The following is a 27,272-nucleotide window of genomic DNA, read 5'->3' as shown; positions in this document are numbered from 1 at the left end:
TATTTGTTCCTTTTTCTTGATCATTTATGAATATGTTGAACAGAACTGGTTTATGCATTGATTCTGGTAGAAGCCCACTATTTACCTCTCTCTGCTGTGGAAATTTGAATATTTTATTGATATTCTTTTGCTTACGAGCTTTTAACCAGTTATTGATCAATAAGAGCAACTTTCCTCTTACTCATTACTTTGCTTCAGAGCCTTTGGTGAAGGGCATTGTTTCCACTGGATTACCCTTGTCCACATTCTTCCTGACATCTCCAAAGAACTTTAATAGATTGGTGAGGTATTATTTTCTTCAGCAAAAGCCATATTGACTTCCCCAAAATATCATGCTCATTCTGTTCTCTACCATAGTTTCAACCAGTTTGATTGGTACTGTGATTTATTCAGGAAGGAAGGGAATGTAGCTGTTTTACTATGGAATCTGGATAGGGACAGGAGTTACAGTGCTGTGGAATTCTGTACCAAAGCCATCATAATAAAATTCTAGAATGGTGGAATATAAGTACTTGCCCCTTGCTGTCTCTGTCTTGTAGGTTTTCGGAGTTTCACGAATTCAGTGCCGACCGCCCCCCCAGCCAGATCTCTAGCACTGTTCCCTAAAAGCATGTCTAACTCACTATAGACTTCCCAGTACTCCACTGAATCCTTACTTGAGTATTTAATAAGTAACTAATTTGAATTTCTTTAATTCCTTTGGGAGAGAAGCAAAAGCTATGAAGTAATTCTCCAGGTATTTGTTGCATTATTTGGTAGTGGGAATTCCAGGAGCTTATACTTTTCACAAGAAGTTGGTCTTGTTAGCCTTGATTCAGTTTTCTTGTAGGATCATTTTCTGTATTCCATCTAGCTTTCCCTAATCATAGCTCGTCTGTAGAAAAGACTTTTCTACCTGGAAAGAAGCTTTTGAAAGCATTTTAAAACGTGTACAAAGAACTACGGGCTAGAGGCCACCAAAGTCACTTAAAGGCTTCCCCCACCCATCTTGCATGATAAGGTACCAATCTAATCCACACAGGTGAAACCAGTCCAAAGAAGAATCATAGGTGTATTTACATAGTTTTTGTTTTAATTATTAACAAGTGTAGTTGTTAATATTGTTTGGCTTTGTTAACTTACAGCTATAGTTTGGGCTTATATCACTTGATTTTTCCCCCCCCTCCCTCCTTGTTTAGGTGGTGCAATGGTTGGTGGTTTTGCAGGAGGAATGGGAGCTTCTAGCATGGGCCCAGTAGGATCTGGAATGAGTAGGTTGACTGATCACTTACATTCTTTTGAAACCAATGTATAGATGTAGCAGAAGTTTTTAAATTTTTTTCTAGTTGAATACTAGGTCAATGGCATGTAGTAATCCCAAGTTGTGATTGTAATTCTAATTGTTTTTGAAGGTGGAGCAGCTCTTTTGCTAGTGGTGCTTCCCTTATATATGGGGCCCTACTAAATTCATGGGCTCTGAAATAAGACCTCTCCCTATGAAATCTAGGTGCTGGAGGGGAGTGGCAGGGCTAAGAACATTCTACTGTTTTCTGTGCTCTACTTCCTCTCCAGCACAGAGGACTAGCAGTTGGAGCACAGTAAACAGTAGAAGAACAGCTACTCTCTGAAGAGGTATCAGACCTATCTCTGGGTACCTCCCCTGGCTGCAGGAAGTTGGGCTCTGAAGGCAGCAGAGCTGTGAACCTGCCTGCAGCCAGAGGGGAGATACCCAGAAGTGGGTCTGCTTTACCTCCATGTTCTGTGCCTGGGAAGACTGTGTTCAGTCTTCCTGGATTTACTATACCAAGCATAATACTCAGACTAGCCCGGTTTTAAGACTTTGGTCCACTGACTGAGTTATTAGTGACACTTGGGCGTCATTGACTTTTCAGTTCCTTGGGGCTTGTGGTCTCATGGGAACGCTTTTTAAATCGATACAGTAGTATTGTATGTGCTACTTAGTATCTTACTGCTGAAGATACTCTCTTTCTCTCTATGTAGGTGGTGGAATGGGTGGTATGAATAGTATGACTGGAGGAATGGGAATGGGGATGGACCGTATGAGCTCCAGTTTTGATCGAATTGGACCAGCTATGGGAGCTGGCTTAGACAGGAACATCGATATGGATCGAGGATTTGTGGCTGGCCCAATGGGAAGTGGTGTGAGAGAGAGAGGTTCTAAAGGCAACCAGATATTTGTCAGAAATGTAAGTAGGTGAATTCGAACAACCAGCTGGTTTTCCGCTCCCCCCCCCCCCCCCCCCCCGTCTGTCTATATTAATGCCTGTTTTCATTCTAGCTTCCGTTTGACTTGACCTGGCAGAAGCTGAAAGAGAAATTCAGTCAATGTGGTAAGTATATGGAAGGCTGCAAATGTAGTTGCTCTGCATAAGCCATAAAATCAGAGCTTAGCAAATGTCTGTTCTTACAAGAATAGTGAGATGTGATTATTGCCTAGACAAAATGTTAAATTCCCTGAAGAGTAGTCTGGCCAGCCTTATCCTACTTTCCTTCCCTATTTTCTGGAAAATTACTACATTAAATTTACCCTGGCAACTTGTTTTTGTGCAGATGGATGGGCCTGGTTTTTGTACGGGCTGAGGATCATGGTTTATTAAAAGGAATAAAAACATTATTGCTCTTTTATTCGGCTTTGTATATGGCAGACCTGCAGGATTGCTGTCTTCAAAATAGCACTGATTTATGCCAGTAATTTGGAAAGATGTTATAGCCCTGTCACTGAAACGGGTGAATCTTAGGGCTTAGATGTAGGGACAGATGACATGTTTCCTCTTTGAAAACTCACTTTCAGAACTTTGAACCCAATTAGCTTGCAGAATAGTTTTTTACATTGGGGGGAGTGCGAGAAAAGGAGGAAGTAATTCTCAGCATCTGATATTGAATAGACATTCATAAACATTTGTGCTGTACATGTTTGATAGCACCTGTACATATGTTTTGTCCAAGCACATGAAGGTGCAGGTATCTTGCCTTTGACTTCACACAAAGATGTTCATTGCTGGGATGCTATGGCTACATTTGCACAGCACAAACAACACAGAAAACCTGCAGCCGTGAACCTCAGAGCTCAGGTAAACTGTCTTGGGTTGGCACTACGTGGCTAAAACTAGTAGAGTAGATTTGTTCCTGCTTGGCCTCTGAAACAAAGGAGGATTGGGGGAACCTCAGACTCTGGGCTGCAGTCTCGGTGGAAACATCTACACTGCCGTTTTTAGCCATCTTATGCAAGCCTTGCAGTTGACCCAGGCTTTGAGACTTGATGCTGTGGGAGTGGGGATGATTGTTTGGTTTTTTTTTTTTTCCCCACCCTATAACCTCTGTGACAGTTTTGGACTGGGAGGAGTGCAGTAAGATAAAGTATTTTGTAGTCTCTTGCAGCTGTTTTTCTACCTAAACTTTCTTCCTCTGGGCTATCTTCAAGTTATACTGCTGTGGCCTAGAACCCATAGCCCTGGATAAGGGCACCACTGTACTTAGTGTTACAGAAACAGAAAACAAAAGATGGTTCCTGCTCAAATCCAGATTCAGCAGTGAACATATTTCCCATTCCTTTAATCTTAATAATCTTTACCTGTGTAACCTTGGTAATGTTGCATCTTAGAAGAACTTTTTGTAAACACTGAAGGATGCATCCTTTAAAATATGGAAAAATCTTTACAAGCAATCCTGCAGATGTTAGTATAAGGGGGAAGAGGGAATGAAGGATGTGTATGAAAATAAGATCTGTTTAATGATTGTTTAAATACAGTTGTTTGTACTGCTTTAGCTGTATCTGCTTGTAACCCAATTATGCTGTTATAGCTGTCTAGCATGGATGCAGCTATGCAGTTCTAAAGGTGCTTATATCCAAATGCTTTTTATTCATAAGCTTTCAGAAATAAGCTATACTGAAAAGTATGTTTATGCCTGTCCCTACAATATGCCTGTTTCTAAACAATGCAATTTCTGTTGAAATTTAACTTTGCTGAGCTCTAAAAATGCATCTGCTTTTCTTTGACAGTCTTCACAGCAGCTAATATAGTAACTGTTGATTTAGTACACTCAGCAAAATCTGTGTATCATGTAGATGTCATTAAGGAAATAAGAAGAATATCCCTCTCTGAGGGATAACTAGAGGGTTTTGTTGGCCAAACAGCAGTTTTGCCAACAAAACCTGTGGAGCATGTAGATTCCCAGCATTTTCTCTCAAAGGTAAATTGACAGAATACAGCACTTTTGTTGACAGCCTTATTCCGCTCCCCAGGAGGAAGAATGCCTTTGTCAACAGTGAGCCAATATAGATGTTGGGGAAGGGAGCTTCTGTCAAGAGACAGGGCTTCCAGGACACCAGGCATCTCTGTCTGCTGTGCTTTCGGTTGGTTGTTTTGCTGGCAGAGTGGCTGGACAGTTCAGCTGCTCTCTGACGGACTGGATTGCTCTTGCGATCCTCCTGGCAGTTTGGCTGTGATCTGCCGACAGAAGTTTTGTCGGAAGATACCTTCTGACCAAAGCTTCTGTCAACAAATCCCTATAATCTAGACATAGCCTGAATGTTTCGTCTTTTTATGAAAAGTCAAGTCTTGTATTGTGAGCTTTTTAAATATGGGGCCTATGTTTTAGGTTTTATCTACTCCTGGTGGCTTTGCTGTGTTATGTTTGTGGCTAGAAGGGTAGCAGACTACGAACTGCCTTTCTGAAAACAACCAGATGACTAGTTTTCCAAAATCTTAGTTCTTTCTAAAGAAACTGTATTGAGGATAAAGGAATGTCCACCCATGAAAAGCCATCTAATTCTTATTTTGATAGTCCCACCAGTAGCTAAACTTATACTATATTTGACCTGGCACACGTTTTTGTGCCCATACTCGGCAGTCTCAGCTGTGGAATGAGGAGGGGGCAGGGAGATGGCTGCATACCAGCTCCTCTTTTTTACAAAATAAAAAAGCACGGATATGTACTGTGATTATTTTACTGTACCACGTACAATGGACTAGATTACCTGGTAAGTCTTTCATCACCCTGTGGTTGCAAGAATCTTTAAACTGGCTGATAGCTCGGACTGTGGGTGCAAGGGTTTCAAAACTGGTCTTAGTGTAATGAGATTCTTCTGTTTTTGCAAGTGAGCTAAATTAATTCAAGCAAAAGCATGTTTAAATCCTATATTGGTATGGGAGGACGACCGTTAATACAATTAACCAGAATGTTTTCATTCTGTGATTCTTGCCTACAGTTTTGACAAATTGTTTCCTTTCAATAAGGAAACACTACCTGAATGCAGTAGAATATTATCTTTTTATAAAAATGTAAAGCAGTTTAATTTGATATTTGGGACAATCTAAGGTGTCAGTCTGCTGTAAAATGGATGCAAGCCTATGCTTGGCTAGTCCATTTTATAGTGTTGTGTTCTTTAACTTGTATTTCAACATCTAAGCTTAGCTACCTCCTAAAAAACCTTTTTTTTTTAAATAGCTTTCTGCGTTAGTCAGTCGTTGGTTCTCTAACTTGATAATGCAATGTAGCCTTTATAGTAACTGCTGTTTAACTTATTTATTCAGGTCATGTAATGTTTGCTGAAATAAAAATGGAGAATGGAAAATCAAAAGGCTGTGGAACAGTCAGGTTTGACTCACCAGAATCTGCTGAAAAAGCCTGTAGAATAATGAACGGCATAAAAATCAATGGCAGAGAAATTGATGTACGCTTGGATCGCAATGCATAATTTAAAACTATGTTCAGGAACATTCCTTTGTCTGTTTAGCTTCTGTATCCTAGTAAGTCATTTTTAGTAACATTGTATGCTTACAAAAGCTGTAAAAACAACCTTTTAAATCCCACCAGCCTTTAACAGTATAGTGTTTAATATACTGTGGTTCTTGTTAACTAAATCTTACTATGTTTGGTTTTTAAGGACAATTTGCCTGATTTTTTTTCCAGAGGTACTGAGCATGTGCAGGTCCCTTAAAGAGGGTGGCAGGTGTGGATGCTTGGTGCCTCTGGAAAATTAGGCCAAGTGTCTCTAGTCATTCAGTTTAAATGAATGGTTATACTGTTTTTAATAAAATAAGCCATTTTCTCTGTTCTCAAGATTGCATAGTGGGATTTGTTTAGTGTTTCAGTTTCCCTCAGCTCGTGTTAACATTGTAATGTAAAAAATTAGAGGTCCCTTCCAGAATTTTGGTTTTACAAATGCATTTGTAGTCACACTGTAATTCTTGACTCTAAAAGAAAGGGCTCCAATTAGGCTGTTGTGATGTTTTATTTTTTAAGATTACTTATGCCATGATTTAGAATGTCTGTCTGTGTAAATAAGTTTTAGAGCCCAAAGGGAGTTTTTGGATTTTTTTTTATTTGACTGAATGAAGAAATTGATCCTCTCTCATTGTTTTGTGTCTTCCTCAATACAGTTATTGGCTAAAACTAGCCACCACAGACATTTACAGGATTGTTTCCTATGATCCCAAGTTCATATAAAATTGACAGTATAGCAAACATTAAGTACATTACTAGACAGATTGCTCCCAGTTTTTTATCTAGCTTCCAGCCATTCAAGTGAACTGCCAGAAATATAAAAATAATGGAACAAATAAGAGAAATAGCTGTGTAAGTCAAACTGCTGCTATTCACTACTATGGGTGCAGTTGTATCTACAAAGGCAGTTCTTATAAACCAAGGTACTCCCAAACACAGCATATCGAATACATTAGATCCTACAATGTTAGACATGGCCATATCTCCTTTTCCTGCAAAACAAAAAATGCCCATTTATTTATTGTATCATCAAAAGACTTCTTAAGCATTTTCCTAAACTACAAGCATATATATTGAGATTGAAATTAGTCATGATGGAACACAATTAAACTTGCATTTTTATACTAGTCCATGATTCATGTCCAACAGTAAATCAGACTTATATTGGATGGCTAAGTTACAATAGACTTAGATGAACTTCAGTATTTAATATTAAGGAATGTTTAGACACTCAGAGTAGGAGCTCTGACTTGCTGTATGAACTTTTCAGATATAGTAAAGTATCTGTGTTGAGATCCCTCTGCCCATGCCCTTTGAACTAGTTCTTAATGGAGTGAGCATGATTGCTGAAAATCTTACCTTTTCTAGCCACCAGTACGCTTGCAACTGTGTCTGGTATGCTTGTTCCTGCTGCTAGTAATGTAAGGCCCATTACTGTTTCTGGAATTGCCAGGGTATCACCTTTAGTGAATAAACAAGGGAACTGTAACAATACATTTCATAGCTGTTCTTGCTAGGGATTTGTGCTTACCAGAAAAAAGGAAACTGCCATGGACCTGTACCTATCAGAGAAAAGAAGGATTGATATTCTAAAAGGAGTCCATGGGAGCCAGTAAGCATTCAGGATAGCTTTACTTTATTCACTGAAATCTTAAAAGCTTGACACTTTTTTTTTAAACCAACTAGGCAGCAGTTACTTACTAACCAAGCAAATACCTGTCTTATTGCACCAAATCTATTGATATCATGGGGTAGAATTTGTTTTCAGCTTTGAAAATAAACACGATCACTCAGCTGGTGTCAAAAGGCTGTTACTGACTTCCTGAAGATACAGTGAAAGTTTGACATGTCTGATAATGGTGACACTTTTCTTGAACTGCTGCAATAAGACTAATCCCTCATGTTCTTTCGGCATTTTATCACATGAGTTCTGGAAGTCACATGAAGCAGTGACCCCTCCAATCATTCGCTCTTGAAAAAAGCACATGAACTCCCTGGGGAGATTCATAAAAAAACTTTAATCTTTACTACTGTATTTCCCAAATTCATTGCTGTGAAACTTCACTTCAGTTGAAAAATATAATGTTCCAAATCTGAGCATTTTTCTAAGCATGACTACTAAGTAAAATATAATTGCAACACTTCTAATGATTTAGACACCTATGTTTTCTACAGGTAAATGCTAGTTTTCTCACATTATCATCAGTACCAGTACACTACTTTCTTCCTCACTAGAAGCCATCAATACTTTAACAGTGCCTTAATTCCTAATCTTCATCTTTATGCTTCAGTTGCTTAAGTAAAATTTAGAGCTAGAACTGATTAACTTGGATTTGAATCTGTATTTTGGGTCTAACTCTGACTAGCCTGTAATTTTGATTTTACTATCACAGTTGTCTCCATTTGTTTCTTCTGAAGTATTCATAAAACTTGGGAGAAACTCTGGAGGATTTGATCTGTTTAAACTCTTGGGTTTTTTTATGGATAATTTTAATTTTAATTCACTTTCCAGTAAAGTGTCTTGTCTACCTCTAAATTTTTTGATGTGGGCATTGCAGCCATAATCGAAGAGTTTTGACAAACACTAACAAGTAGTTTTATTAGAATGGACTATGCAGTAGATTGTCTATAAACTTGGGTGCACTGTAGCTTTGTGCCAGATAATAGGTTAGGTCCATTAGAGGCAAAACTTTAAAACAGAATGTTAAATTTACGCTTCTCCGTTAGAAGGAATTGAAAGTTATTCTGATCTGGGGTTTACAATGGTCCGACCTTTCCCTCCCTGCCTCCTTCCCGAGATTAAGGAATCAGTGTAGGAAGAAAGTCAGTTTGTAATCCAAGAAAGTCACAAAGTAACGGGCATGATGAGAGACCTGAAGCATGACTTTTTTTAGCCTATGGTTCAAAGTGTTAGCTTGTAGCCTTAGAAGGTAAGATGTTAACATATATAGATGTGAATCTCATCTTTCCTCACTATGTAGGTTTAGAACTTTCTAGTTAAAGTGCTGATCTTGTCTGAAAATGCCTATGTAACGATGAGACTAATACATACAAATAGGAAATATTCTAGATTCTTACTCTTTGTGTGCACCAGAATTCAGTACATGAAACCTGAAAAAAGTCAAGAAGCAGCACTGGTGTACTGTATTACCTCTACAAAAGCTGTTTAATGGAAAGAAGAGAATGCAGGGCTTGCAAATTTGTTTTGTAGCTAGAACAAATTTACTTCAAAAACAGAGATACAGATCTCCCAATACCATTTTTAAATTACTTTTCAAAGTAGATTAGCGCTCTGTCCTGTCTGAAACTTAGAGCCTTGACAGTCTGAAAGTGGACATGCCAAACTAGCAGACCAGCAATCGCTCTCACTTGCAATATGGGAAAAATGTTCAGATTCCTAAATTAATACAGTACATGCCTGCTTTTACCTCATGAGTATGACGTGTTGTTATAAATGAGTGAATGTGTAATAGGTGCAGAATGACCACCGTCAGCACACTCAGCCATTTGGCATCTAGTTGTTTTCTCAAACTACACAAGCCTTTGGTGGCACGGTTGCTTTTCTTATTTAAGAAGTTCAGTTAATCTTAATTTGAAACACATTTTAGATGTTGAATAAGTAGACTACATGGGCAGATGTAAAATGAGCTACAGAGAAGTGTAAGGGTTATAACCCCAACACGTGCATACGTGAGCTTGCTGTTTCAGACGAAGTTTGGAGAGTTTCTCTTTCCATCTTATTCTTAACATTAGATATTTTGTATGTACTTTTAAAGCTATGACTGGAGAATATGACCTGTGACTCAAAGTGGGGCAGCTGAAAGGGAAAAACAGTTTAGTTAGCATTCCAAAGTATTTTTTGGCTTTTGCATCTATTTAACTCCAATTGCTAAAACACTGAGGAGATGGGATGACTTCATCAGAGATTTAACACTTCTGCCCCTTCTCTTAAAATGTGAGTTCATGAGGCTGTTAGTATATATTCTCATTCTCCCTGAGTTTGTTAGACATGCATGCTTTTAAAGGGTTGACTGAACCACACAATTCAAACCTTCCTCCTCAGAGCAGCACGAAAAGGCAAACCCAAACTTTAATAACTTTTATTGGTCATTTAAAGAAATGAATTGATTCTAGTATTTTAAATGATGTTATTGATCTAAACCTCCTAATTGATGCATGCAGTGAAATGGCATATAAAGATTTAGGGATAACTGCTCTTGTATGAAGGGAACTGAACCTTTCACTTCCAGGCTTGGCAGATAAATTTGGTAATTTTCATACCTGCCTGGGGAATTGGTTTAAAATAATGCTATACTCATAATACTGTTTAGACAACTGTGTGGTGAGTAATGAAGCTTATTTAGGTTAAATGCATTCGCTATTAAATAGCCAAATAAGCAGATGCTCAGCACCTACATGGGGAAGACCGACGGTGCAGCATACTGGTACAAGCAAGCTCAATCCCCAGAAAATATCCTTCTGGGGAAATAGCTCACTGTGGAAAAATGTTAACTATGAAAACTTCTCAATGGAGTCTTCAGGTAGATCTGATCTCGCCCTTTTGAAAAGAGCAACGGCTAAATTTTTATTGTGCCAACATCTTTGGGGCAGGGGAGGGAGGGAAAACCTTGTGCTATGAACACGCAATATGAGGTTAAGCTTTTTCAGAAGTTCCCTGAGTGTGGAAACAAAGTATTTATAGAAGAACAATCTTTTATTCCTCATGGTTTGAGTCAGTTGAGATAATACAGCAGCAAGTAAAGTACATACCCACTATTGTTACCATCCATACAAGGATGTATGTAAATGCAGAAATCCACACAGCTGACATGAAAAATGTCACCATGAACCAGTTTTTCCAAAACTGTCTTCTGCAGTCTGGGGTGGTCAAATAGAGTAGCATAATTATAGGAAGAGATAACACCCAGAGGATTCTTTTCAAATCTGCTTCAGGGATGCTGAAGACGTTTGGAGGATCTGTTGGAGATTAAAAGGTAAATCATTTTAAAACTATCCCTGTAATGAAACAATGTTTGTGCATAATCTGATAACCTGACTCTACTTGTAAGAGTGACAGGCAAGAGCATACAAAAATACATTCTCAAAGTTTTCCTTTTTGTCATTTTCTTTTTTTAAATTTCTGCCTCAAACACTATGCCATTTTATAATCTCTCTTCTGGGGCTATAAAACTGCCCTTTTCACAGAATACCAGTATCTCAGTTTTAGTGCGGGTGGCAGTTATATCAAAGGAAAGATATGTTAGCTGAGCCACTGAGAAGTTTCAAATACTCAGTTCAAAGAATCTCCAGGCGAGTTAACTCTACCCATTATTCATAGTTCTGTTATGGCTCAAATGAATGACTGCTCCGGCATTCTTCCACTGGATAATCTTGTATAACCAGCTCTGTGTGTTTGATTTTGCAAAAGGTCAGAATACAAGAAGAAACAGTAGTATATTAAACTCAACTAGAGTTCTTTCACAGTCTAAATCATTTGAAGTTAGCTTTACAATTTATTGAATCTAGTCCCCCTTTTCCCCCATTACACACACATGCAGACTGGCAGAGGCTGCATTAATACCTTCAGAAAGTTCATCAAGCCCATGTAAACTTATAGAAAGCTGTGAGTAGTCAGAGTTGTCATGAAAAATTCCACTATCTTTTCTTGATTGTCGACGAATTAGTGGTTCACATTCTTCCTTCCAGCCAAATAATGGCTCTTGTTCAGTGTTTCCTTCCATAACAGTGGCAAAACAGGTACAGCAGGGACTAAATTTCTTCATAATATACTGATTAATTTTAATATCAAAGCACAGCACCAGAATGTATAACCCATAAATCAACAGCAGGGCAGCCCCTTCATACCTAAAATAAAAGAAACCAACTAGTCTTATCTTCAGTTATTTTTAAAGAATTTCATAAGCTGTTTAGTTAAGTAATACTTAAATGACTGCCCCCTAATAAGACAATGAATTGGCTTGGTGGCAGAAGGAAAACAACTGGCAACAAAAATCTCTTGATACTCTGCGTTGGGGAAATATTTGATTTTTTCTTTTTTTTTTTTTTTTTTAAACCAAGACATGTAGTAAAGAGATACCATAAAGGACACTAATGTTTCTCCTTATTTTACAGCATTTCAATTAACAGATATTGCCCCAATCCCACAAACACTTCTGAAAATATGAGCAGTTGTTTGAGACTGTAGCATAAGTAAATACAGGTTGAACCTTTAATCCACCACCCTTCGGATCTGATTGGCACCAGATGAGAGAATTTGCCAAACAATGGGAAGTCAGTAATGTCTCGAACATTACCAAGCCTTCCACTGGTTAGTGGGCTCTTGGAGGACATTTAGGGGTAAATTACATTTAAGTAACAGTACAGAACATTTGAATACAGAACACTAGTGGCCGCCCAGAGAACTAAAATCATGCCAGATTATGGATGTTGCTAGATGAGCGTGTGGTGGACTAGAGAGGTTCAACTTGCTATATTGAGTCCTACGGTGCTAACCAATCAGAGGCATGGTCTAAGCACTGTGGTAGAAGACAGAAACTTCAGAGCTCTATTTCTAGGTTTAGCTAATTCACTGAAAGCTACACAGAGGAACTTACTGTTATAGAGGCGAACCTGGGCTAGATCCCTTCCTGCCAATGGGGGCAACTTCACTGAATTAGATGGTTTTCTCTCTCTTATAATAGAACTGAGCCCACTTGATAAACTGTTCATAAAAATGTGGAGGATTTTAATGGTCTTTGAAGATGGTTTTAATAATGAACGTGGGATAACGATAGCTAGCAGGTGCTTCTATTTCCCACATAAAAACCTGAAAAATTCAGATTACGTGCATATTGTAGGCTAATTTCTGTGGGAAGGAAGAAAAGTGGTGGAGACTGAATGATCTGGGAAATTGATAATTAAAGACTAAAGCCTCCCTTCATAGATTCAAATCCAGCTGAGGTCAATATTGTCTGAAAATGGTTAACACCTGATAATTCAGCAGTTAATATGAATCTCGGTCCATTTGATAGTGGACAACTGTCTCATAGGTGCACAAAAAAGAGGTTAATGAGTAACTATGAAAACTAATGGTTTTGCAGGGAAGCACACACCGACACAGGTATGAAGTGCGGTGTAAGAAAGCATATGGTGTTTGAGGCTGATAAGTAGAAATCTACAGCATAGCTAATGCAGCAGCCTTCATGAACACCGGATTCAATATAAAATTATTAGAGCCAACGATATTCATTTTTGTCTGTGTACAATTTGATGAATTTCAGACTGGGATAGTTGATGTTAATGCTTGGTGGAAAAAATGATACTTTGACTTTGACTTACTAATTTCTAGTCAACATGAATTTAACACACTGTGCACTTACCAGTAAATTCTGCTGTCATATATCACTGCAAAGACTGCTGCTGCACTAATTGCATATGCCAGACTGTCTCTGAACAGTGGCCAACAAGACAGCCTCGAAGCCTGTAGGACACAAATTTACCTTTTCAGATCTGCTGTACTTTTTACCAAGTGCTGTACATGCTGCCTTAATGTTTCTGTATTGATATATTAACTCAAAAGTAATTGGTGGGTTTTTTACATTTATTGGGGAATTGTCTTCTGATTGATTACACGCTGTTTTGCTACTGAGTAATAAACTGAACTATTATCACACTAAACTTGGTTTGTGGCTTTTGTCAGTAAATCATGGAACGTTATGATCATTTGGATCTAACGAGTTAAGAACTATTATTGTTTTACATACCATGCTAGATAACAATCCACAAGCTGCACAGATACCAAGAAGGTTATAGATTGCAGATCCGAGGATGGTGCTGATTCCAATGTCTCCCTTTGTCACAAACACCCCTGTAATCAAAACAATCCTTAATGTAGTTAGTTTCTGCAGTTTTTGTTTCTGGGGTGATGCAGAGGAGAGGCTAAATATTCTGAATTCTTAAACAATTGTCCGTTTTACCTAGAAATGCAGTGACCAGTTCAGGAGCAGAACTACCAGCTGCCATAAAAGTTGCTCCAGCAACATCCTGAGAGAGGCCAAGGGCTGAGGATGGAATAAAATGATTACTATTAAAAGTTACAAGTCCACGTATTACCACTGTGTAAAAACCAGCTCCTTACATTCTTAGCAGAAGAAAATTCATGTATGACTTATAGAATAAGATGTAATGCAGATGCTTGAAGTTCTTTTGGTTGAGTACCAAACATGAATGTTTATATTTAAAAAAAAAATTTCTAAAGATTGGTGGCTTAAGTGTTCAATTGTTTTTGCTTTATAGAAAAGTGCACAAGATTTATAAACTTGTAATATTGGGGCCTTTATTGGGCGTTGAAAAATTTAATCAGATTTAAATCAAAATTCACTCAGCTGTTTTCCTCATAGTAATAGAAAAACTGCTCCTGAAGTCCAGCATCAAGAACTCAGTGAAGCATATAGCTGAAAATTAATTCCTGCTTCACATGTCCAATCCATTTGTAAAATGGGTTTAGCACCACTTACTTCATAGATATATTGGGTCAGGGTTAGGCCATGTCTACACTAGTGAGCTTAGTGGCACAATTTTACTGACAGCTGTGCTACTGTCAGGCCACTCTATGCCAGAGGGGATAGAGTTCTCCTGGTCATTTAATAAAAGCACCACCCCACACTCTCCTGTCAATATAGTGGTATGCACATTATCACTTTTGTCAGCTAAATATGTCTTCGGGTGCTGTTTCACATCCCTGAGCAACAGAGGTTTTGCTGATATAAGTAGTTGTATAGACATAGCTTTAGTTAAAGCATCTTCAACTCTCCTGCAACCTAACAAAATATGAAGTGTCCAGCCCATTCAGGATTGGGCATTTTATCCAGCCATTGTCTGTCTTAAAGATGAACAATTTTTGGTTTTAAACCACATTGTATTGGGATGAAGGAAACATTAAAGTTAAATGTATACTATTGCAAAACTCCAATTGTTCCCACTAGTACAGGTGTTTACTAAAAGAATACCCCTGTTCTGCCTTGATGCTCTTGGAAATTGTAAGGTTTATTAGGTAAATTATTGATGAGGCTAACAAGTTAAAATCATCTTAAGCAGTGAAGGGAACAAAGGTATTAAGTAAATTTCTAATGCACCTTGCACCTTAGAATATAGGCACTTATCTGCAGTAGGTATCTCCTAGCTGAGGGACAGTAAATTTGTGCATGTTGCACTTCTGTCCTGCTGCATGTAGGATGATAAAGTCAGAAAGGACTGTTGATCATCTAGTCTGACGTGTGTAACACCAGCCTTAGGACTTCCCTGAATTAACTCCTCTTTGAATAGAGCAGACCTGTATCTTGATTAAAAAATGTCTTGATGGACACTCCCCTGCAACCCAGGGTAAATGTGTGCTTTTGTTTAGAGTCTAATTTGTCAAGATTCAGCTTCCTACCATTAGGTAGTTATGCTTTGCTTGCTAAATTGATTATTTTTGTTCTCCATATAGCAAATCATTCTGTAACACCGTTTGATAAAATTTAACTATATGGAATTGAGTCTTCCACTATAAGGAATCTTTTAATACTGTAATTCTGTGTGTCTTTTCCAAACACTCCAATTCATCTCTGTGATGCATACTTGAGGAAGCCCTATTGATACTTGTGTGTGTGTGTTTTGTTAGCTTTTCCCAGGACGCTGGTTTTGGTAGAAAAGTTTATCTATCTGATCTAGAACATCTGGTACTTTTATTTTTAATCACTTTATTTACCATATTTTTCTTTAGTGTTTAGATGTCAATATCACATCTCCTACACTCCTGGAATTTACCAGCCTTAAGCTGCTTTCCCTGTACACTGTTTCCCAACAGCTAGATAATGAACATTGAACGTTCTGCCCTTATTTGTGAGTTGCACTCATCGTGAAACTCTGCCAAGAGAATAATCTTGCCAATAGCTGTTAAATGTTTCAGAAATTATTTCTGGGACTTAAAAATAACTTACATTCACTAATGATCTCTAGAGAAGGAAGGAAATAATCATCACATACAATGGATACAGCCATAAACATGTAAAGAATAATTATGAAATAGATGATGATCCCTCCATCTTCTCTCTCTCGTCGTGTAAAAAATCCATCAGGAAATTCTGACGAGGGTGAAGGAATGCATTGTGTTTCGTTTTCTAAAACGAGAATAGAAAGGTCTTATGGCTGTTATCAGTCATCTTCCCCCAATTATAAAACGTGTGAGGGTGTCTTCCTTCAGTGGAATTCTGTCTAGGTGGAATTGAGGGTGTGAGCTGTTCTTAACGTTTGGAAGACCCTGGCTGCAAACTGATGCAATACATTACACATAAGGGAGGGATGCCGGCAGAGTTTCACTCCAGAAAACAAAACCAGTGCAGCCTTCGCTAACGCAAGAGGCTCTCCAAGCCTTTGAGCTCCACTTTCCCCTTTCTATAGCAACCGATTTTAAAGCACCCGCCGCGATTTTCTGTACAAATCTGTCTGACCCCGACTTCGACTCCCCAGAGGCAGGAAACGGGTGTGGGTCCCGAGTGTGGCCGCAGAGCTCCTTAAACAACCGAAGACGTTTTCCAATCAGACAGCTCAGGCTGGGCCCGCCCGGACCAAAGAGCCGAACGGCTTCCTCGCAGCCCGCCGCGGAGGGAAAACCCAACCCAGGCACTCGCTGGAATAGCCTCCAGCAGCGCCGCTGCCGTGACCAGCCGAGTCCCAGCTCGTCCCACCTGGCTGGCGCGCGCGGGCGGGTCCCGTCGCTCCAGGGCAGCATCCCTGCGGGTCCCCTCCCGCGCCCGCCTACCTGTGGCGCCGCGCAGCCGCTGGGCGGTAGCGCCCCCGCGCGCCAGGGGTACTGGGGCCAGAGCGCTGAGGAGCAGCAGGAGGGCAGCTGCCCGGCCGCCTCTTGCCCGCTTGTTCCAGCCCCAGACGCGGCCTCCCGCCATGGCCGGCCTCAGCCCCGCACTGCGCGGCCGGGAGGCGGAGAGGGGATTAGGGGCCGGCGGGATCATGTGAGGGGGCGGTTTGGGCCGCTTCCCCCGGGCGCCTCGGCAGCGAGGAGGAGGCGGGGGGTGGGGAGCTCGCCTCCCGCTGCAGCCAGGCCCGAAGCCGCCAGAGCCGAGCTCGGCCTCCCGCCGCCGTCGCCCCGGACCCCGGGTTGCCCGTACGGGGAGCGGGCCCAATGCGAGACGCGCCGGACCCCAGCTAGGTCCGCTGCGAGGCTGCTCCGCTGGCTCGGCAACGAGCCAGGCCTCAGGGCAGGGCTTGTCCCCTTAGCCGAGGCTGCCCCTGTAGGGGCCAGAGCTGGGCTTCTCTCGCCGCTGCTCCCAGCATGGCCGCCAGAGGCGCAGGTCTCTCAGCCCCCACCGAAGGGCACCAGGACGCCAAGTGCAGCCCAGACGGAGGTTCTGGGCTAGGCACCAGGTTGCAGGCCCACAAGGTCCTGTTCAGCTGTAGACTGGCGCCTTTAGCCTAGCGATGAGCAGCCCATGAGCCGCATGCGGCCCCCATTGGTGCGTATGTGTGGCCCACGTGACGTTTTGTTTACCGTCGTCCTGGCGCAGAGTTACCACATTGCACTGGTTTCCTTTTGCGCAGGTTTTTTTTTTTCTTACCTCCGTTACTAAAGGGAGGCAGACGTGAAGTGAGGAGCGTGCTGGTTTCGCACAGCATTGACTGTGGCTATGTTTACATGACAGCCGTCCTTCGAAAGAAGTTCTTTTGGAAGAGATCATCCCAAACAACTTCTTCGGAACGATCACGGCCACACACAAAAAGCGGATTGAGAGATCGATCTGCTGTTTTGAAAGACAACAGCTGCACAGCCCCCGGCGCTCTTTTGGAAGAACGGGACAGGAAACACCATGGCTGGGGTTGCATGGCCAGTAAGCCCTTCTTGGGAGCTCCAGCTACGCACTCCCTTAAATGGCTTCTCCCAAGCAGCCAGCCACTCCCTGCGCACACGCTGAGGCCCGTGGAACTGACCAAAGCAAAGCAGAACCAGTGCAGGCACCACAAGCTGCTAGCTCATAGTTATGGACCTACAGCAGTTCCAGCATTGCATCCATGCCCTGGTCGGGCAGCTGGTTGCCATCATAGCGGCCACCCTCCAGCTCATCCAGTGGGACAGATGGATCACCAGGGCTAAGGAGCCCAACCCACTAGGGCCCTGGCTGGCTCCAGTTCCCCTCCCCACAGGAGATCAGGCATCTCTGATCTCAGGCTACCCAACCAGTTCTGATTGGTGGGACTGGCTGGTGATGGGTGAGTAGGATGACATGCAGTGGCTCCAGAATTTTTGCATGCAGGAGGAGATGTTTCTGGAGCTCTGCACCTGGCTCACTTCCACCCCCCTGACACCAGGACACCCACATGCAGCCTGCCCTGTCCCTCAAACCCTTAGCCATCCATATGTGGAAGCTGGCCACTCTGGACAACTACCATTCCATGGGGCAGCAATTCAGGGCGGGCAAGTCAACTGTTGGGGCTGTCCTCCTGGAGATAAGGCACCCTCAACTCACTGGCCTGGCACAGGGAAGGGCTCTTGGAAAGGGGAACCCTCGGGGACGAGGGGCAGGCTGGGCAGGGGCGGGGAGACCTAGCCCTAGCCCTTGGGGACCATGATGCCCCCCGCCACAGGCCTGCTGCCAGAGGGGTGGGGGAGGGGGCCCCAGAGGGTTCATGGGAGGGGAGCAGAGAGCCTGAAGGAGAGAGGGGAGCCTGCTGGAGGCAGGGGCACCCCTTCACACACTCACAAATGTGTTCATTCTTGTCCCCGGCAGGTCGTGATGATGATCGATGCGCAGCTGCTCTGGAGGGTCTTCTGCACTGGGGACCTGGATGCAGCTGTCACCAGGTTCATCGCCCGTGGCTTCCCACACTGCTTTGGTGCCATCAATGGCACATATATTGCCATCCATGCCCTGGACCACAGCGCAGTCCATAATAACATGGAGGGCTACCACTACGTTGTGCTACAGGCCCTCTTGGACCATGGGAGCAGTTCATAGACATTTATGTGGGCTGGTTGGGCTAGACCCACATGTGGGTCTTCAGCAACTCAAGCCTCTGCTGGAGGAGGGGACCTGCATCCTCCAGCCATTATTACTAACTGGTCTTTCTACAGCTGTGGAAAAAGCAAGTGTCATGTTGGCCATCACCAGTGTTGTGCTGGTGCAAGCTGCTTAGACAGTCTGTTGAGATGAGGAAGAGATTTAATGTAGGCAGTGCTCATTCCAATATGACTGTCTTCCCTGCAACAAGAAGTCCTGTGGCACCTTACAGACTAACATTGTGGAACATAAGCTTATGACTCATAGCTCTGATGAAGTGGGTCTTTGCCCACAAAAGCTTATGCTCCAAAATATAAGGAGCCACAGGACTTCTTGTTTTTGAAGATACAGACTAACTCAGCTACCTCTCTGGTACTTATCTTCTTTGCACCACTACTGCATCAATAACGTTTAGTCCCACTGGAATGGGCCAGAGTTCCCAGTCTGAGTGATATGGAAGAGGACTTCTGTATCCATCAAATGAATTATTTGGCGAGAATTACAGTGAGACCAACCACATAGGTCACTGCTTCAGAGCCAGCAACCCAAACTTGTTTCCACCCTTTGTTTAATGACCTTTCAACAATAAAGTCAGGTTTGTAGTTGAAGATTAACTAAGAGCATAAGAATAGTCATATTGGGTCAGACCAAAGTTCCCTCTAGGTCAGTATCCTGTATTTTGATAGTGGCCAATTTCAGATGCCCCAGAGGGAATGAACAGAACAGATAATCATCAAGTGTTCCATCTTCTTTCACCCATTCCTAGCTTCTGACAAACAAAGACTAGGGACACCATTCCTGCCCATCCTGGCTAATAGCCACTGATGGACATATCCTCCATGAATTTAACTAGCTGTTTTATGAACTCAGTTGTAGTATTGGACTTCACAAAATCCTCTGGCAGGGGCTGGGAGTTCCACAGGTTGACTGTGCATTGTGCGAAGAAGTACTTTTGTTTGTTTTAAACCTGCTAACTATTAATTTCATTTAGTGACTCCTGTTTCTTAAGATATGGGAAGGAGTAAAGAACTTTTTAGTGACCTTTTTCAAATCATTCATGATTTTATAGACCTCTCTCATATCCCCCTGTAGTTGTCTCTTTTCCAGATTAAGTCCCAGTCTTATTTCTCTTCTGATATGGTAACCATTGCATACCCCTAAAATACCTTTTTGAGATAAGGTGACCAAATCTGCATGTAGTATTCAAGATGTGGGCATATCATGGATTTATATAGAGGTAATAAAATATTTACTATTTCTGTCCTTTTCATAATGATTCCTAACATTCTGTTTTCTTTTTTAACTGCTGCTGCACATTGAGTGGCTATTTCCCGAGTACTGTACACGATGACTCCAAGCTCTCTCTTGAGTGATAGAGCTAATGTGGTTTCCATCATTTTATATGCATAGTTGGAATTATGTTTTCCAATACGCATTACTTTGCATTTATCAACATTAAAATTCATCTGCCATTTTGTTACCCAGTTGTCTAGTTTTGTGAGAGCCTTTTGAACCTCTTTAGAGTTTGGTTTGGACTTAAATATCTTGAGTGGTTTTGTTATCGTCTGCAAATTTTGCAACCTCCTTGTTTACCCCTATCTCCAAATAATTTATAAATGTGTTGAATAGGATTGATCCCACTGGTGACCCCGGGGGACACAACTAGTTATCTCTGCATTCTGAAAATCGACCATTTATTCTGACTGAGCTTTCTTGCTTAAAAGTGTCTTTTAATAGGTTCCACAAAACCATTATTGGCCACTCCAAGGGAAAAGCCACGAGGTAGGTTTCTAACGAATCAATCTATAAACTTAGTTTCCATAAGTATTTACTATCCAGTTATGTGAAATGACATTATAAAGTGCTAACATTGTAACTAGCTGTTTCTTAGGAGTAGAGCTAATGATCACTCACATTTAGATACTTGGGCTTATTTCTTTCACAAGCTGAAAAATATTATTTTGCTTCATTGCATCCTAATCCTTTGTGTATTGCTCCTTATTCCCATGCTTCTTAGTGAATGCATGATTAACCACCGTGTAGTATGTACAAGATGTGGTAGGTGTTTAGTAACTCTACTGCAAAAATACGACAGGGTGATTTTTTCCCCCCATTCATAGTAAGAGGTTATGTCTCCAAAACATTAAGACAAGGTGGAGACTGGCAACTAAAAGAATATTTTGAACCAGCTCAGTCAGCCGGAATAGTTGTATCAGTCTCTGGCATTTCTTTGTTTTAATATTAAAAACAGCATGACTGTTTTCTCCCAGAAGAGTATGTTATGAGGGTCAAGATTTCAACAATGGCTCATGAGTTTGGATGATTAATGTGAAGCATTTTAAAGAGTGGTTGCTCAGTGTCTTCTGAAGATCAACCATTGTAAGCTGTGTTGAATTGTGTATCCAAGATTACTAGATACTTTAAAAAATCTTGGCAAAAGCTTTACATGTTTTCTTCTCTTTCTCTGATAGGAAGAGAAAAAAACAGTGAGTGGGGATGGAAATCATCTTGGCTCTGATAGATCAAGCTATACGGAAACAAAGCTATATTCTTCTGATTCCTGTTTATCACTATAAGTGCACTCTGACCAGAGGCAAACAGAAGTGGACTTTCTGGAGTGCTTTCTGGTCACTGTTTAAATTATGTAATTTTCTGCTTCCTCTGTGTAGGTCAAAAAGGGGATCTTCCTACACAAGGTCTCTAACAGTATCCCCTGGATCTCTTCCATAAAGGTAAGCTGATTGCCCACCCGTTACTAAATTAATACTGTAATACAGCTTTCTAGTATCCACTGTTCATGGGAGATCAGTGTATTTAAAGAAGATTTTTTCTATTCACTTTGTGTTATGGTATCTATTTTTTATTAGTTGAAATGACATCTGCTGCTCTCATTGGCGTGTGTGCTCTAGAACAGCATTATCATGTACCTATGATAACTTGCCTAAGAAAATCCTAAAGACTTGTTATTTCGCCAGCACAGGCTTTGGGCTGGCCTGGTGACCAACAGCATCAGAGCAGTCTGCTGGTGCATCACAGCAGGTTTCCTCTGTCCCAGCCAAATACTGCTTGAGGCCTCCTGGCTCTAATAATCATAAATATTTCTCTTTCAGTTTACAATTTTGTAGTTTTTATTTTCAAAGAAAAGTGCTGGAAACTCATACAGTCTTTTAAAATTAAAATTGAGATTTAGGTCCCTGAATTGGAGGTAGAATAAAAAATGTGCACTTTGCAGACTCCTAAATGCTTGTTCCGCTCTTCCATTTATGTTTATAGAGAGGCTTCCCCGAGGTTATGCTACTGTGAGATGTTAACCGCACTCTCATCCTGCATTGTTGTAACAAGACACTTCCAACGAATGTGTAGCATTTACCTAACAGTTTTAATCTTCAAAACAGGACCCTGAGAGCACTGCAGCATTATTCCCCTTCTTACAGAAAGAGAAGCTGCAGAGGAAAGGTGAAGCAGCTGCAGCAGGAGTCAATGCTGGAGAGATTCAGGCTGCTCATTTTGCAGGGTCCCCGTTGTGTGCTCGTGCATGCTATTTAGGCAATCCCTTTCCTGGCTAGAGTAATTATCTATTTAAAAATGCCAGTCTCTAAAAATAGCTTCACAGAATAAATTGTCAGTCTCTGTTACCCTTAGGTGTTCAGATAATATTTTAATGAGGGCTGCCTGAGCACCTAAAAAGATACACTGCCGCATTTCAGAGTTAAAATAAGTCTACAGCGTAATGTATTATCCTTAGTTTGAAAGGTAAATGTGCCACCGTAGTCTGACAGGCTATTCCTTCCTGTCAGTATTGCATGGCTCGTCTCCTGGAGCCAGATAGACTGATGATATCTTTTTAATATTCTGCCTCATAGGGAAGGATTTGAGTGTGGCCAGTTCTCACGGTGATTGCCATTTTTCTTAAATGTACAGTTCCAAGACATATGTCACTGTGGCTATGTCTACACTAGCACCCCCCCTTTCATGTGCGAATAAGGTGCTGGAATGAATATGCAACACCTCATTAACATAATGGCAGCTGCAGCGCATGGCTCTTTTCAGTCTCTCCTAGGCTGTGTCTACACTAGCCCAAATCTTCGAAATGGCCATGCAACTAGCCATTTCGAAGATTACTAATGATGCGCTTAAATACATATTCAGCACCTCATTAGAATGCCGGCAGCCGCAGCACTTTGAAATTGACACGGCTCAGCCAGACAGGGTTCCTTTTCGAAGGACCTTGGCAACTTTGAAATCCCCTTATTCCTATCTGCTGTTAGGAATAAGGGGATTTTGAGTTGCAGGGGTCCTTTTGAAAAAGAGCCACGCAGCGGCAAGCCGCATCAATTTTGAAGTGCAGCGGCTGCTGGCATTCTAATGAGGCACTGAATATGTATTTGTGTGGCCATTTTGAAGTTTTGGGCTAGTGTAGACACGGCCTTTATGGAATGAAATAAATAGTAACAACAGAAGCTACTGCTTAAGATCTAGGACCCATGGCAAAGTCTGAGGAGGGACAAACCATGTGAGTTGAAAAGTTTCACTGGGATTGGATGCAAATGTAAGACCCATGTGACTGGCAAATCAACAGATAGGTATAAGGGGATTTCAAAGTTCCCGGGGTCCTTTCGAAAAGGAGCAGCACGGCAGTTAGCCACGGCAATTTCAAAGAGCCGCAGCTGCTGGCATGCTAATGAGGTGCTGAATATGTATTTAAGTGCCTCATTAGTAATTAGTAATTTAAGTGCCTAATTAGTAATTTTCATGGCCATTTCGAAGATTTGGGCTAGTGTAGACATAGCCCAGGAGAGATTGAAAAGAGAGCCAGTTTACAGCAGGTGTTTGCTCGTAGTGCTTTATCAGTATAGCTATAACTGGCATACTTACAGTCCTCCTAGCATGGAGGCTGTTGTACAACAAAACTCTTTTTTTGCCATTATAGCTTATGCCTTTTTGTCCGTCCATCCCAACAGAAACAAGCTGTACCTGCAAAGCTGTGCTTTTTTTGTTGTCAGGGATCTCACCTCATCTCGTCTTTGACTGACAAAACTGTGCCTGTTGGGGTTTGTAGTGTAAGTATAGAGGATTTGGTACAGATGTTAGCGATGCAGAAATGGAATGAAATAGAGAGGGCAAATTGTGACTTCCTCCTTATCCTTTCTCAATAACATTAGGATCCATGTTGAATAGTAACAGAGAGTAAGCTGTGCTAGTCCATACACTATCAAAACAAAAAGCAGTCAAGTAGCACTTGAAAGACTAGCAAAATAGTTTATTAGGGGAGCGTTCGTGGGACAGGCCCACTTCTTCAGACCATTAAATATTGAGTCTGTTTTGGTCTGGATATGGTCTGAAGAAGTGGGTCTGTCCCACGAAAGCTCCCCTAATAAACTATTTTGCTAGTCTTTCAAGTGCTACTTGACTGCTTTTTGTTTTTATTAGGATCCATGGATTGTCAGAAAGTGTAGATGGATCTCATTTAACTGATTTAATAGGGCGCTGTGAGTTCTGAATTGAAGAACTTGTCTGTTTCAGTGATGACTGGGAGACCCTTTTCATATTACCAAAGCTTGTGAATGAGTGAATAATAAGCATGATGCCATCAGTACATCAGTACTGCACCTGAGCAACCACATGAGGTAAGGAATTAGGAGTTCTGTTTTACATGTGGCCTGCTCAAATCACAGTGTGATTGTATCTGAGCCAAAGAGAGTCTGTTACAGAGCCTGGAATGGCACCCAGACCTCCTGAGTCCTAACCCACTGCCCTAACCACAAAATGCTCATTCATGGCTGCTCCTTTCATTTTTTCCTTTCTTTTGCAGTCCTCCCCATTCTCTCTTCTTTCCTTTCTCTTCTTTTTTGTCTTCCAGTTCTAAAATCCTCCCCTGTCTGAGCTTTGACTTCTTCTGCAATCAGGCTATATTATCTTTTATTATTCTAGTATCATCAATGATGTGAGGTGTCTACGGTAGGACAAGTTGGGGCCACTGCATCTGTTGTGAGATTGATTTTTTTATTATGATTTTTAGCTGACGATTATTCCATTACAGGGCAGCCAGGTTTGTCTGTAACTTTCAATTAACCTTGTCTTTGCCACTGCACAGAGACTTGTATTCTAGTTAGGTAAAGTTCAGAATATTACAAACATCGCTTATCATCTGCAGTGTGTATTGTTATAGCTCAAGAGATAAAATCATCTAAACTAATAGTACAAAAAAATCTATATGTAAATAACACCAGTTGTTTGTTCACTGGTTGTTTTAATCTCTTGTCATGTTTTCATACAATGAGGAAGCATTGTTAGAATAACAATAATTATTGACAGGGATCACTGGAGAAAACTCACTGATAGTTTTATCTCTCTAATAGGCTACCAAGTACTTAGTACGTGCTGATGTTATCCAGTGAAACAAAGTATAGCTGTAATAAGTTCTATTGGTCTAGGGAGTCTTTCTGTTTTAGAATCGATTATTGAAGCAATACCATCTGTGCACTTTGGTTTTTGTTACTCTGCCTCAATCTGGAAGACTGCCCTTGCATTTCTAAAGGTCTGCAGCTTTCAGCGCTGTAGTCGTAGTCTTTATCAGTAAAGCTGATCTTAATTATAATTTTCACTATGTGCATTGTGACACAGTCATGGAATTTTCCCCTCTCACAATCTCAGAAGCAGGGAAGCTTTGCCTGTCCAGAACAAGAAGGAAGAAAGTTTGGACCATCTAAGGACTGCACCCTGTGCTTCTCTTCTGGTGGATTCTCAACCTCCTCTTGGATATGAGGAGGGAAGAGGGGGGCTCGGTGGCACCTACAGGTACCATTCTATAAGCGTAAACCAGCTCATCCCGCCCTCCATCTCTGCTTTGGCATTAGAATAGTTGGAAGCATGGAGCCTTGCTGGGGGCATTGTGCTAATTGCCTTTTTGAGGCTGAGAGAGAATTTTTCCCTCTGTCAGACTGGCCTGGCCATTGTGGGTTTTTTGCCTTCCTCTCAGCAACCCAGTGACCTAATAAATAGACTAGGATTTTGTCGTAACTCAGCAGTTGCCCAGTTCGATGATGGTTCCACAGGGGTCCAGTTCCCTAACTCTGGATTAGGAGAGGACAGCTCATTAAGGAAATGGGGAATGGTGTGAGGATCCTAATATCTAGTAAAGTAAGGACAGAACCAACTCTTCCCTCCCCTTGTACCACAGTTAAGGGGAAGGGGCTGTGGAGTTGACATTGAAGGTGTTGGGTTAGCAGATGGCTGATTCATAAAAGTTCTTTCAGATTCCAAGAGACTCTTTAAAAACCTGTTCCTTAAATGGACATGTGAATGTTTTTTAATTTTAAAACTGAACATTAAGGCTGCTCCTTCCAGGGGCTCCCCTTTCTTCCTGTGGGACTCAATAGATGACTATTTGCACATCACAACGGTCTCTTGGGAACTTTGGGCAGCTGTGAGAATGGAGTTTCTGCCTAGAAAAGTTTTCAACCTAATGCATCTGATCAAGCGGGTCTTTGCCTACGAAAGCTTATGCTCCAATACACCTGCTAGTCTATAAGGTGCCACAGGACTTCTAATTGTTTTTGCGGACACAGATGAATACAGCTACCCCTCTGATGCTTGTCATCCTAGTTCTATCATTGAGGTAGTGAAGACGTTAACTTTTTGAATGAGGGCCTGCTTGAGTTTAAAAAAAAATGTGAAGGTTCCCCTCCCCCTTCCCTGTTAGTGAGCAAAAGTAGACTAAGCACAAGACCCATTTGCAGCAGAAATCTGTTCTTGTAAATCATTGTCATCTGTTGGAGTCATGAGATCATTTCTATGCAAATCAGCTCATTGCTGTCAATTCATGCCAGCTTCAGACCAATTCACAAAGGACTTGGGGAATGTTGAAAAAATGCTTCTGTCAACTCCCCATTCCTTCCGCACTCACACTTTCTCTTACAAATGCCAAGTATTAGGAACCAGCCAGGAGTCTGCCCAGCCTCAGCTTCTGGCAGTGCCTTTTGGACAGCAGCAGAGCTGTTAGAGTCTAGGAAGAGAAATGGTAACATCATTGTCTCACACAACACAGAATTTCTCTTCTCTTTCTTTCTGCTGCCAGCATGGTTTAAAAATCATTTAAAAAAAAAAAAACCAAACAGCAGTGCTGCACTTAAAGAAAAGAAACTCCTATTTCTGCAGGTTGAAAAGACAGAATGTGCCCATTTCCGTACCTAACCCTAGGTCCAAACACCTTATGACTCTGGACTGTTTGGAATCTGACCCATAAACATCATTTACATTTTAGAAACGATCCGTATGTTATAGATGAGGTGAATTTAGACTTGACTCTCAACGTTAAATTATAGTACCTTTAAAATCCACATCCAAATACTAGTGTAGCACTGCCCCTCATCACGCTTCTGTGTTTGGACAGCAGTGTGGGTAGAGGGAAAAACATCCATCTCTTTAGTTCCTTGTTGCTGTAGTTGTCAGATGATAGCTATTGAGACCTGTCTATTAAGAAAGTAAAATAAATTA

At 41.4% G+C, this 27,272-nt stretch overlaps 2 protein-coding genes across 3 annotated transcripts in view; one reads left to right on the top strand and one right to left on the bottom strand.

Moving 5' to 3' along the window:
- Window positions 1-6,360, top strand: part of MYEF2 (myelin expression factor 2) — a 28,509-nt gene extending 22,149 nt beyond the window's left edge. The window contains exons 15-18 of the mRNA XM_075007075.1: window positions 1,179-1,250; window positions 1,981-2,186; window positions 2,279-2,330; window positions 5,535-6,360. Coding sequence (XP_074863176.1) covers window positions 1,179-1,250; window positions 1,981-2,186; window positions 2,279-2,330; window positions 5,535-5,698 — 494 coding nt within the window. The 3' untranslated portion in view covers window positions 5,699-6,360. The remainder of the gene's footprint in view (window positions 1-1,178; window positions 1,251-1,980; window positions 2,187-2,278; window positions 2,331-5,534) is intronic.
- Window positions 6,361-6,390: 30 nt separating this feature from the next.
- Window positions 6,391-17,182, bottom strand: SLC24A5 (solute carrier family 24 member 5). 2 transcript variants are annotated; one of them, XM_075007073.1, is made up of 9 exons: window positions 16,529-17,182; window positions 15,708-15,887; window positions 13,704-13,787; window positions 13,491-13,594; window positions 13,107-13,207; window positions 11,309-11,592; window positions 10,498-10,704; window positions 7,087-7,188; window positions 6,391-6,719 (listed from the first exon to the last, which is right to left on the bottom strand). In XM_075007073.1, exons 1-9 carry the CDS (start codon window positions 16,734-16,736, stop codon window positions 6,397-6,399), a joined length of 1,593 nt encoding a protein of 530 aa, XP_074863174.1. In that variant the 5' UTR covers window positions 16,737-17,182; the 3' UTR covers window positions 6,391-6,396. The 2 variants fall into 2 exon arrangements, with proteins under 2 accessions (XP_074863174.1, XP_074863175.1); XM_075007074.1 differs by having other exon boundaries at window positions 16,893-17,182.
- Window positions 17,183-27,272: the final 10,090 nt, after the last annotated feature.

Source organism: Carettochelys insculpta, chromosome 12 (genome assembly GCF_033958435.1).
Source record: "Carettochelys insculpta isolate YL-2023 chromosome 12, ASM3395843v1, whole genome shotgun sequence".
NCBI classification, from domain to species: Eukaryota; Metazoa; Chordata; order Testudines; family Carettochelyidae; genus Carettochelys; species Carettochelys insculpta.
This window is presented reverse-complemented; position numbering and strand designations above follow the sequence as displayed.

Coding starts and splice junctions, on each gene's coding strand:
- SLC24A5 (XM_075007073.1), bottom strand. CDS start 16,736: ATGATCCCGCCGGCCCCTAATCCCCTCTCCGCCTCCCGGCCGCGCAGT. Junction 11,593..13,106: donor TATGACAGCAGAATTTACTG/GTAAGTGCACAG, acceptor CTTTTATTTTAG/GTATGAAGGGGCTGCCCTGC. Junction 10,705..11,308: donor GCTTGATGAACTTTCTGAAG/GTATTAATGCAG, acceptor AATCTCCAACAG/ATCCTCCAAACGTCTTCAGC.